Source organism: Takifugu flavidus, chromosome 7 (genome assembly GCF_003711565.1).
Source record: "Takifugu flavidus isolate HTHZ2018 chromosome 7, ASM371156v2, whole genome shotgun sequence".
NCBI lineage: Eukaryota > Metazoa > Chordata > Actinopteri > Tetraodontiformes > Tetraodontidae > Takifugu > Takifugu flavidus.
This window is the reverse complement of record NC_079526.1, coordinates 10,611,638-10,624,354: the sequence shown is the minus strand read 5'-3', so window position 1 is coordinate 10,624,354 and position 12,717 is coordinate 10,611,638. Positions and strand designations below refer to the sequence as shown.

Genomic DNA, 12,717 nt, shown 5'->3' with positions numbered 1-12,717 from the left:
CTGACTTGGCACAGAGGGAGGGGGTCAGCCTATGTTGTCCGGAGCTTTCATGTGGCTCCTTGCAATTAGTCTTTCACGGTACTGACTGTCAAATCTCTGTTAAAGTTGCAGCTAACAGCCAACCATCATCGTTCAAAGGGGAAAATTATTATAAAATAAATGAAGATAAACAGTTGATATAAAATAAACTGTCTCTATTAGACTTTTTTGATTTCTTTTTTTAAACTTTGTTGTAATGCTACGAGTTACACCCTACATATGCAATGTTGTAGCCATATTAGGCAGTTGAGTATCAAAACCAAGTTGCAAAAAACTTACAGCAGACCACAAGGGTGGCCTTCCACACCTGCTGTGGGTTAATGTGTGTCACAGGCATGACTTTATGGCTCGCCCCAATCAGCGGTGCTACCAAATGGACAGGTGTTAGGGCCATCTCAGTCACAGACCAAAACACCTCAACATTTGCTAGATTGCACCCATTACATGAGTGCCTCAAAGGAGCAATTTGCAAGACGATGAGTCTTTTTCCTGTGCCAAAACCTGACATTTTGGCTCAACCCAACAACCCATTCATGGTCTGGGAATAAGAACCACCAATTACACCTTCATAAATAGTAATTTTAGACTTTTGACCTTACTTCCATTGGCCTCTAAATATTGCACTTGCTCTGACATTAAAGTCGCTGTGTCACTGAAAACCCCATTTCAGCTTGAGTTGAGGTTAAATAAATGCTCCCCACAGCTGGTAGTGCATTTAGGAGCTACACTGAGGAACCATAGGGATTATGTAAATATCTGCACAAAAGGTCACGTGTGATTGCTGTTACTGCCACTGAAATGTGCAGGATTCACAGTATGTGAGCGGCCCCGTGGATGGTGTGTTCAGGAGCGAGTTGGTTGTCATTTTGATGAGAGAGTGGGGGTCTTGGTGAAAGTTTCACGAGAAGACAAAAAAAGGGCAATGCATGAAATATTTAATGGAATCGGGGAGCCCTTGTCCTGACTACAGGGCCTTTGAAGTGTAGATGAGGTGCAGTTGGTGAGGGTTTTTGACAACCTGGCAGAGACTGAGGCCCCTGCTCTCACACATTAAAAACTACACTCTACAGTTGGACCAATTCCAGGGCATCCCTTTGTCCTGAAAGTTGTACTCCTTGTTTATTCTCTTTTAAGACCAGCAAAATCTGTTACCCTGCAGGGCTAAAGGGCTGGAGGTAGACCCTCTGCACCCGAAAATGGTGCCATGGACTACCCAGCAGAGACTCCCACCCCCCTCCTTTTTTCTTATTATGGCTAACAGGTCAAAAGGTTGTAACTGCAGGAAGTAATGTTCTCCCTCATCAAAGTGATATATATATATATATTTTACAAAATTGTCCACTCTTGAAGGCAGATGTAACTGGACATTGTTCTGTACCCCATTTGCAAATTTCATACAAGAATCCCTAAAGATGAAGCACCAAGGTGAGTTGCGACTACTCCCCACAACTCCTCCCACTTGGTCTTAATAGTGTCCCTGCCTCTGACCAATGACCAATGGCGTGATTGCTGTCACATGTCCTTAGAAGCTCTTAGTACTACAACCAGCCACAATGACTGAGCAGTAAGGCACACAGCGACTAAGTCTCCAACTGTGCTTTTGACCTGGTCTGTGAATTTAAGTGTTTATGTGTGTCAACGAGCTGTGGAAAGTTGCACAGCTGGATCCTCTATATGGAGACATCCCATTTCAATATATTTTCATACACTGCAGGAAAAGAATAACCCCAGGAGCTTGATTGTGTCAGACCACCTATTGTTGCGAAGAAACGAGACAAGACTTGATGAGTGTAAGCCCCCGCCAATGTTCCATCCAGACAGACCCCCCCCGTGACCTCTGCTGGGATGTGAGCGTGGGTTTTTCATATTTGAATGGATAGAAATAATAGCAGGTCCTAACCCTTTGGACATTGGTTCACGTGGTAGTTTTTGGCTACTTTTAGGGACATGTCGCACCGACTGGGCCAATAAAAAGCGTCCTCCGATGACCAGTAGTATTAGTAAAGTAGTAGGAAACAATGCTAAAGATGTCCATTTTTCAGCATTCTTTTATGCCCTTTGCGCCCTGTAGGCTAGTTTAAAGAGATGAAAATGGAAGTGACAAAAACCCTCACCCTACTCTTCCGTTTCTGAATTTCTCATGAGTGACTAACACATTTCCCTCTGCTGTCTTTTTATAGCTTTATTTTTATTTCCCCCCACCTTCACTGTAGGAGCACATCAGTTTCAAAATACCAAAGCCCCAGAAATATACAAACACTTTCCGACCGCTGCAACCTCCCGAAGGCCGCACACAGAGACACACACTCCTGCCCTCTACGCACCACACGCCCCACTCTTCGCCATGACTATGAAATCTCTCCCTCGATCTCTGCCTCTCCCAGATCGTCTGTGTTTCAGTGCTCTCTGCGTTCTGCTCGGCTGGCTGCAGACACCAGCGGTGTGTCCGTTCAGTGGGCAGGCCTAAACACATTTGCCCTCCTCTCCTCGCTCTCAACTGTCGGGACCTGCCAGCCCTCAAAGCCCCTCTGTCGGCTAGCGAACGGACTGCACACGCTAATATGATCCTGGAAATAAAAAGCGCTGCACACAAGAAACGTGAAAACGTTCAGTGAAATACACAAGAAGCTGTGCTCAGGATATCCTGCTCACGCAGAGGATTACTGCACAATGCTGCCATTCGTTTTAGCAAAACACTATATTATGTTGGTGTTGCGTGTTTGTAAAGCAACTGAAAACTGACAAGAATATAAAACGTGGCTGAATTAATCCGTGCTAAAGCTGAAGTCTTTGTCTGTTTTGTATTTAGGTTCTGCTGAACCTGTTCTTTAAACCGCAGAAGCTAAAGCTCGAAACAAACAAACGGATGTGACTTCACAACATTCCCACCGTCACATTTTGCCTCATTGTTGATGACAGCACGAACAATTTCTTTTGAATTGTTCTGGAAATCCTTTTTTTTTTTTGGGTTTTACACAAGTCATCCTGCTTTTGTCCACTTCCTGCTGTGAAGGCCCCGGCTGGACTTACGCGGCTGTCGCTTGCCTGACATGTGAAATTCCAGCTCAGTGAATCTCTCTGTGCCGCCATATGAGCCATGACCCATCATTCGATGCACATGAGCACTCCCACAGACCCTTACATCTGCAAAGACCGTCAGTTCCTCCGTACAAATCCGCCCTGCATGCAGACCACCTCCTCGCCGCTCTCTAATACCATCCTGTCCCGACTCCCATTACGTTGTCATGTGCTCCCCTTTCTCGTCAGTGCCTTTCGCCAATCTCAAGTCACTGTACATCTGTTCAACATGGCGGCTGCTGAGCACATGACCTATCAACTGTCTCGCCTCATTGTTGAGGTCAGTATGAGAGGACGCTGGACAAGGGAAGAATAGACTGGAAAAACAAATAAATAAGTAAATTCAGTATGAATATTAGGTTGAACTTTTCTTCTTTCCGTTTTTTATTTTTACAAATTTTGTATGCAGTTTAATTTGAACAAATGATAATAATGATGTATTATGCTATTGTTGAATAAATAACCTGCAAGCTTTAAATGTATTTATTTTGCAACTGCTGATACTACTACTACTACTAATCCTACTACTACTACTACTACTACTACTACTACTAATACTACTACTTATAATAATAATAATACATTCCTGTCATTTATTAGATGTCTCAAATGCTCCAAATTAACACCCTAAATCATCACAATTGAGCTGCACTCTTCCTCCATTAAGCAACTGGTTGTGAGTTACTGATAAATATCCTAATGAATTGGGGTTTTTTTTAAAGGAGAGGACAGCTAAAGGTGGCCTTAATGACCCTGTCGCGTCTGACCTGCACTGGTTGGTAAAGGTCAGGATAGATAGATAGATAGATAGATAGATAGATAGATAGATAGATAGATAGATAGATAGATAGATAGATAGATAGACAGACAGACAGACAGACAGACAGACAGACAGACAGACAGACAGACAGACAGACAGATAGACAGACAGACAGATAGATAGATAGATAGATAGATAGATAGATAGATAGATAGATAGATAGATAGATAGATAGATAGATAGATAGATTCCCACTTTATCTACAAATAATTACGCCACAGAAACGTTAAATAGTTTCCTTTGTCACACCACCACTCACCCAAAATTTATGTTTCACTTTAACTTTACAGCAGGTTTATTGCGGGGGACAAAAACGCGCGTTTGCGCGCAATAAAAGTCTCTTCAGCGCATAAAAGGTCCTTAAAAGACTCAAGTAAAACCACTACCTCACTCTATTCATTGCTATTATTACTTTTGAGGAGGATAAAACGTCCCAGAACGGACCGAATTTCTTTTAGCGCAATGTTTAGAATGCGTGAAAAGTAATTAACACCGCAACGCATTTTAATCTTAGGCTGGTCTCATAGTTTTGGTTTACACATTTCTGACGTCTGGGGTATTTATTAATTAATTTATTTATTTATTTATTTAAGGCATATTTTAAAGATTACTTTCTTTAAATCAATTAACTATTTTGTTTTATTTCTTAATTCGTTTCTTTGAAAGCAACAAGGCAACTTTATTCATCCCCGTGGGGAAATTGAACTGTAATAGCACCCTATACAAAGTATAGAAACAGAATAAATATATATACAATATAAGAATCCTTTATTTTTATTTACAGCTGCGTTGCTGTGATGAAAATAATAAGAATCATAAATAAAACGCGCGGCTGTCATAATGACAACCACCTTCTCTGTTATACCAGGGGAGAGAATATATCATTGCTGAGTGGTGAGAAACCTGCCAACTGGAAACAGCCACAGGAAAGCTCCTGCGGAGGTGTGATCTCACCGACGTAAACACATAAACGTGGCTTCCAATGGACCTGCGTGTGCGTAATCACTTCGCGAAAAGCGTCGCCGGAAATAGAACTCCGAAGTGGTACGACTGAGAGGGAAACCCCGTGTTGGAGCCATACAGTAAGGAGCCATTAGTCAAAGAAAAGACGGGGTGTTGCCAGGTGAGAAGAAACGAGTCTGGGTGTTGTCCAAAATTAATAGAATTAAATCTGCTATAATTTACAGGCCTGAATGCAACTTTTTCTAGCTCAGAAAAATAAAGTTGGTTACCTAAAGCACCGCGATACTCGGACATATTTGATTGCACCGTCCCAGAATCACTGCGCGTGTGTATGTGCGTGTGTGTGTGTGCGCGCTCAGGTTATCATCTGATCAATATCGCCGACGCAGTGCTCTCGGTTCTCTGGCTGACTCTGTGCCGCCTGTCCTCATGCCATTCCGCGCTCCCTCCCTCCGACACACGTAATTTACAGCGAGGAGCAGCCACAGCGCCTGTGCGCCACAGTGAACTGTCATCGATGCGATCTGTCTCCTCGGCGCGCCGATCAACAGTCAAGGCCTCCGCCGCACCGAGGCCACCGAATCCTTTGACCTCAGCAGCGCCGCGATTCTCACTTTCACGACATGAAATCATAATGAGTTTCTAACAAGGGCAGGAGGAATAATGAAGAGGAATTAAGAGGTCAGGAGCCTCAGACAGTCAGACTTAAAACACATTTGGATCCAGACTCTTAAAAGTTTAATTACATTATCCGAAAATTGAAAAAAATGAACATAAATCACTCTGAACTACCGCTCATTCTCCCAAATGAGCTTCAGAACATGCAGTTGGATGGGGTTTAGTGGAGGAGCTGTTTCATATTAACGCTCAGAGTTTGTTTGCTGCCTTCATAAAGTCCAGAGACAGGCGGGTGGATCGTTATGGGCCATAATTAAAGCCCGTGGTTATATAATTAAACAAAAACCAAATTTACAGGATTGGAAACATGGAGAGCAGCTTTTACGCATCAACGTGACGGGCGGGTGGGAATGAATGTCGGGGGGAGTTAAAAATGAATGAAGTTAGAGGCTTTTTCCGGGTTCTGTGACCCCTGGAACCAGCGAGACGGAGGGGAGAGGCCGCTTTATTCACCCTAAACTCCCAGACAGAAGTCCCAGCAGCGGCCATCTGCACTCCATAAAAAAAATTCGGGCAAGTCACAAATATTGCAAAATGATTTATTTTCAATTAAATCTATCAGCTTTCTGCACAAGCATCTTTAACATACTGTCATAAAAACCCAAAGAAACACCTTTCTCTCCATCTTCCCCCTGCGCTTTCTCTTCTTTCTCCAAATTCTCTATTCTATCTGCTCAACTCCTCCGTTGAAGCCATGTGTTTCCAGTCAGCAGAGCCCAACTAAGGTTCGGCGACCTACAGGGTCACCGTATGCTCCACGTTTACAATCCTGAAGGAAACTGATGAGGACATCAGGAAATCTCACACAAACTGTGAAATATAGGCCTATTTCTTTTCTTTCTTTATCAGAGGGGATCAAAATGTCTTGATTTTAAATTTAGGATTCTGACTTTATAAGTCAACGCATGCGCTCAGCATAATCAGCTCCAGACTTGTGATTAAGAGGTGACAGCAACAAACTCGATCAGGTGAGCGTCGTTTTCGTTCAAGCGCCAGCGGCGGACGCGCGTCCCGGTCGGGCGGGAGGGAGCAGCAGCTAGAGGCAATTTAGCCAAGCGGTGATTTCAGGAGGTGTTCAGGGCAGCGTTTTGGTCCGGTCCCTCTGTAGACACGCCGTGTCGCTCAAATGAGGTCCACGGCACAGGGAAGCGAGCTGGAAGTCAAATGCGCAGAGCAGGACGGGAGCGAGTCGAGAGGAGGCGAAATGTTGTTTTGGTCTGGTTTCTTTTCGAGTTCTCAGTGACCCTTTCAGCCTCGCCACGATGGCTGATGATTCTGATGGCATTTTACAAACTAAGAAGAACAGCATGAGCCAACGCATATCGCTGGAGGAGAAAATAATCAATTATTTAAACATCAAAAGCACCTTTACAAAAGAAATAGGGAGGGAAGGAGGGAAAGGCGTTTACTGAGCCAGTGGCCCACTGTCCTACTTTCCTAACCAGCCGGGGACCTCGACTACGTCGGCTCCAGTATCCACTTTTAAAACTTCCCTCATATACAGTTGCATTTCCAGATCGACTTAATGTTTCTCACTCAGAGGAAATAAAGTCCCGCAAACTAAACTGTGTGAACATTAAAGCAAGTCTATGAGTTTTCCGCTTTGCTTTGGGAAAATTAGAAAATTATTTACGCCGTTTTACGCACGAAGGATTAATAAGAGAAGCAAATTTTACAAAATGCAAATGATCGGAAACCGGAATTTAAAATAAACTAACGTGGATCTAAAGATCCTGTAGATATAAGGATTTACACGCGTATTTACTTTTCCGAGCTATTGTGTTTTTGGACAATTTTAAAAAAAAAAAGAAAAAAAACGTCGCAGCTTTGAAAATTGAATCACGTATTTGGATTTTTTAAAATCGAATTTGAAAGTGTGCACTTTGACCTATAGACATCAGCCCATACGTCCGAAAGAGCACGGCCTTAAAATACAAGGAGCCGTCCGAGAGAAAGTGTCTGCTAGGGAGGGGGGGTGGGGGGATCGGAGCCGCGACTCCCCGGTGAGGTACAGTGGCGCTTCTCTCTGTAAGCGACGAAGAGAAGCACCGGCAGCCGGCGATAGCTGATCTAACAAAAAGGAATACACAACTCCAGTGGGAAAGGATGAGCTTTGGCTGCTGCGCATAACAATTGTTTACCAGCACCATCGCCGGCCACAGTAATTGGCTGCGTAAAGCCATTAATGCTATTAGCGCTCCTTTAAAGGGATCCAGATGGCCACTTTGTTTTAAAAAAGGGGAATTTTAATCGTGGATGACAGAAGAAAAAAGAGGTAACGAGGTAACTTGGGTGATTGGGAGCCTCACCCCCTGCGGCACCCAGCTTCTGCCGGGCAATGGGCTCACATGACGGGGGAAAACACACCGGGCATGGCAAACAACGGCTGAAAAGGAGATTTCTTACCTTCAACGGTGGAGACCACGGGCAGCAAGAGGCTGCACAAAAGCAGAAAGTAATCCATTGTCATAAGGCAGTCTGGTCGGACATGTAAATAAACCAACTAGAGAGAGGGGGCAGAAGTGGCAATCCAATCCGACGCCCAGCGCACCCGGTCCCAGTCCCAGTCCCAGTCGGAGCTGTGTCAAGCCTCCAGGGACAGAGTCACCCCTGCGTAACACAGATCAAGTCCGCTGTCCATATAGGATGTAAGAGCCCTGATGTGGACTGTACGGAGAGGGCAGCCTCGCACCCGTGCCAGAGCTCTCCAATGCGCCTCAATAAAACTGCCTGAAGAGCTCAAACCTCCTCACACTTTCGCGCACGGCGAAACAGCTGAAAACAGGTAGTCCAGTCCTCCGTCAGCATCCGGAGAATAGTCCCAGCAATCAGTCTGAGTGTCTGTGAGAATTTAAAAAAGCAACCTTCTCCAGGAGATCCAAATACTTTGTCTGTGGTCAGAAGAGCGGAGGCAGTGAGAGCCCCACTTGTGTCACAAGCATGCTGTGCAGTCCCGGTCAGGCATGTGTCCGCGGCTGAGAGGTATTCCTGCGGAGAGAGAGCCCGGAGTTGTGGAGGCAAAGTCCCTGAGCGAAATACTGTCAGCTTTGGCTGCCGCGTAAAGCGCCGCCGACCGTCTGCTCCGCTCGGCTTGTGCTGTGGAATGAAGCACACGGCGACTGAGGAGGAATAACGGGGGTGAGGAAGGGAGAGAGAGAGAGAGAGGGAGATAGGGAGAGAGAGAGAGAGAGAGCCCGGGGCAACAGCAGGAGGGGTTAAGTTTAAAGCGGTTACGCTCAGAAAAACGTCCACATCGACAACCATTTATGATGATATGCGAATTAAACCAGTCTTTGAAACAAGATCACGCATATAAAGTTATTGAGTTGATCGTCTTTGTTTCTCACTTTACTACAGCAACATTCTTCTCTTCACATTAATGTGGTTAAAAAAAGGCAAAGAGTGAATTTTATTGATTTTTTTTGAGTAGCAAAATTTTTATCATACAGCTCCGTAAAGACTCCGGCCTCGGTCACACGCTCAGACATAGTTTTTGTTTTAAATTCAGTTTTCTGTAGCTGCGCGTCTCCGCGACTCTCGGCGTTCCTGGGACTCCCAGCTCCGCGCACAGCCGCGGACACACAGCGCCTCCCTGCGGATCAGCCACACTCGACGCGAAGGTATAATCAACACTTCGCCGGTTTTCTCTTCAAAATATTATTTTCCAAAGCTACGTGATTTTAAAAATCCCCAGAACTTTAGAAAAGAAGCCTGACCGGAGTCTCCGCAGCACCAGAGACTTGTTTTGTAAGTATAAACTTAACAGAATATTAAATGCGTTTGCATTTAATATGGACGGTGAGGAATCAAACTTCTCCACTTTGACTGATGCTCCTCAAAAAAGCAACGATTTTCTTTTAGTTTTTAAAATTTTATTGTATTTCTTTCACAAGCATTTTTTTTAAAAATTAAACAGTGCTTATAATCATTTTAAAAAAAAAAAATAGTTTTATAATTTACCATCATAACAACGCACATCACAATTGGTCAGGCAAAATACCGGACAGTGTTTTCTTTTCCAGTTTCTTCTCCTCTTCCTACACTAAGTAGATCATCAGTCACGACTACCTTTTTGGGGGGTTTTTTTGTGGTCAAAATGAGCTATTGCGCACTAAAGACAACACGTAAATCTTTAAAATGTGACCGTAAAATAATGCACAGAAAATGTACTTTTTTTTTTTAGCTTTGCGATTTTTTGTATTAATTTTCTAAGTTATGTGAGTGTTTCCTTGATTTATATATTTTATCCCCGTTGACTGACACTGTTCCAGTTCTGTATTAAATTAAACAGTCAGCTCTAAAAGAGGTTAGTTGAAGGCATATGAAGTAGATTCCTTCATATATCTGTTTAATCGTTTTATTTATTTTCTAATTTGTATTCCCTAAAACATAAACACCACTCTTCAACTAAAACCACATCTATTTAAGTTACAGTTAAGTTGACTCAGTCACGCGTTGTCCTCTGAACATTCTTCTGGATGCAAAGACCCACAATTCTGTCAACACAAAGGAATCTGGTGCCTCTCATTCCGGCATATAAGGAAAAGTTCTAGGTGTGTCCAGAGGAAACAAGACCTGCGAAATGTCAAAGCAAACTCAAACGACTGTTCTGTCGGGGGGAAGTTGAAAGGTGATTGGATGTCATTTCCTGAGAGGTGCGACTGTAAGCATGTGTTCTGCCGTGTGTCTGCCTGTTTTATGTGTGTCTCCGTGCCACTGCTGCCAAGGAGGCCGTTCAGAAGCTTGGAACGATGACGTTGTGCTAGTTTGTTTGTTTCTCAAAAGCATGTCCTGCTCCCAGTCACTGCCAAAATAACCCAGGACAGGATCACACAATTCACATTTCGTTTTATTGTTTTACATTTCAGCTGGTTATATATTTGTTTAATGGAGACATTCTGCTTTCAGTCTGTGACCGGTTGCTGCAAGTTGGACGCCGACCCGGAATTTTCGCTAAGAAACTCCAGACGGAGGCTGGGATCTGAACAAAATTATTTTTCTGTGTGTTTGTAGGTACTTGTTACTTCTTCTTGGATTAACTGAATTAAAGGGAAATGTTAGAAGTTAATTCAAAGATGCACAAGGTTGCCATCATCGAAAACAAAGAGGAAGGAGTTGTAGGTTTCTAAAGAGACTTTAACCAGAAATATTTAAGAAACTATGAAATTTAAATGCACACGGTCAAAAAGAAGAGAAAAAGAATACTGTATACAGTTCTGTAATTGATGGTATTTACTGTAATTTTACACACACCCAGGCACACGGTTGTGTTATGATAAAACTGAAATACAGAAAAGAAATAAAAGCATTTTTTCTTCAAAATTTTGGAGGTGGACGTCCTGCTCACCTCCCACCGACACCGTTCGCTTGGAAAGGAAAATCATTTTAAAACGACGCGACGTGGGTAAGAGGATCTGCGGCGGCTTCAAAGCTAACTGTCTCATTTGTTGCCAAAACCACTGGAGTTCCAGTCCAGTCGCCATTACAGGGCAACCAGCAGCACACACACGCGGATCAGAGTTTGTGCCACCTCCGTTACTTCCATAAAAATATACTTTTTTCATGGCGTGCATGCCGGTCTGTGTTCCTGAGGTACGTTTCGGAGGATGTTTCCCAAACCCCAACCGTTTGCCAATGTAAAAAATAAGTGTGTCAAACCATTTATATGGTCTTCAACACAGTGGACTCCAGCGACTGGAACGTACACAACAATAAATCAACAGATGTGCAGTTTATAAGTTCATCCGAGGTTTACGAAGCTGCAGAGTCGGATTATTTTTTGTTTTACAGGGTTTGATAGTTAGGTTTGTGCAGCGGAGCCACGATTGAGCCTTGATAAAGAATGAGGGGGTTTCACGACTGTTGCTGAAACACAAGTTTTTTTCCCCCTTTTTACAGAGGCTTACCGTAACCATTACCCATAACCAAAACATGCCTAAACCTAACAGTTGCCATTACCTTTCCCCTATAATCTAATCCCGATGAGGTCAATAGGATATTTCAGCTGTGCATGAATGCAACTGTTCACAAATAGTGGATACCGATTTAGCAGGGCCTGATCTGGTTTAGAGTCCGCAATTTGTTCCAAATGTGACTTAAAACAAACACAAGTACACACAGACACGGACAAAAGAGGTCCACAATGAGCACCTGGCAAATATTAGAAAGTCGGTAAGTAAAGTGGCAGACATTTTACTGCCATGTGGAAATTTCTCAGCCCGTACCTACTGCGCCCTTGCCAAAACCTCGCTAACCTCATCCATGCTTCCTCCTATTCATCGTGTGCCAACATATTAGCGTCTTAAAAGGCGACACAGATACCCCAGACTTTGCTCTCATGCGCTGAACCTCTCGAACCTTCAGTGCCACACGTTCAGTGTCCCTGTCTCTTTTTCACGCAAAGCCAAAACAAACACACATCCTCATATTTGTGGAGACTTCCATGAACACAATACATCACGCAGTTCCCTGGCCTAACCCTAACTATCCCAACTAACCCTTTAACCTAAACTAAATTCTCACCCCAACCTCAAAACCATTTCTTGGGGGAAGCAGCCAAATTGCAAAAATGTCCTCACTTTGCAACAAAATGAGCATTTTTAGCAGTCGTTTTTGTAGTAAATACGAGGACAAACACACACACAAGCGCACAGGCGCACACATGTGCACACACATATTGTAGCTCTCTCATCTGGGTTTGGTCTAAGAGCGGCACTAATGTGATGTGAGTGTGAGGGGATCACTTTACTCTGGCACTATTAGGGCAACGGTAATCTGAAGGTATGTTTGAGTGTCTCTTGCAGTGTGTGTGCATGGAGGAGGAATTGGTGGTGTGTGGCTCTGGAGAATCTCACCAGGGCTCAACACTGGAGTCACAGAAGAGAGGAGGTGTGTGTGCATGTGTGTTGGGGGGGGCGAGAGGGCTGTTTATATAAGTTTTGAAGGTGGGGGATGGGCAGGGCCCTAATCCTGAAGGCCTTCACCATTGACCGAGCACTTAACACAGGATCACAAAGCAGCCCTGAGTGAACCCCTGCAAGACCACCATCATCCACCCACCCGCCCTTCCTCACACACACCGCGACGTGTTACCAGCCGTGGCCGCCACTGCCGTAAATCAGCACCTATCGAGTCACACC

The 12,717-nt window shown here is 44.0% G+C and overlaps 1 protein-coding gene across 9 annotated transcripts in view; it reads right to left on the bottom strand.

Moving 5' to 3' along the window:
* Positions 1-8,716, bottom strand: part of LOC130528494 (ephrin type-B receptor 3-like) — a 49,424-nt gene extending 40,708 nt beyond the window's left edge. For 4 of the 9 annotated variants that reach the window (XM_057037944.1, XM_057037946.1, XM_057037947.1 and 1 more), the window contains exon 1: positions 7,985-8,715. In XM_057037944.1, coding sequence (XP_056893924.1) covers positions 7,985-8,048 — 64 coding nt within the window. In that variant the 5' untranslated portion in view covers positions 8,049-8,715. Of the gene's footprint in view, positions 1-7,984 lie in introns of all 9 variants that reach the window. The other 5 variants (XM_057037942.1, XM_057037950.1, XM_057037943.1 and 2 more) reach the window with 2 other exon arrangements.
* Between the last annotated feature and the right edge of the window lie 4,001 nt (positions 8,717-12,717).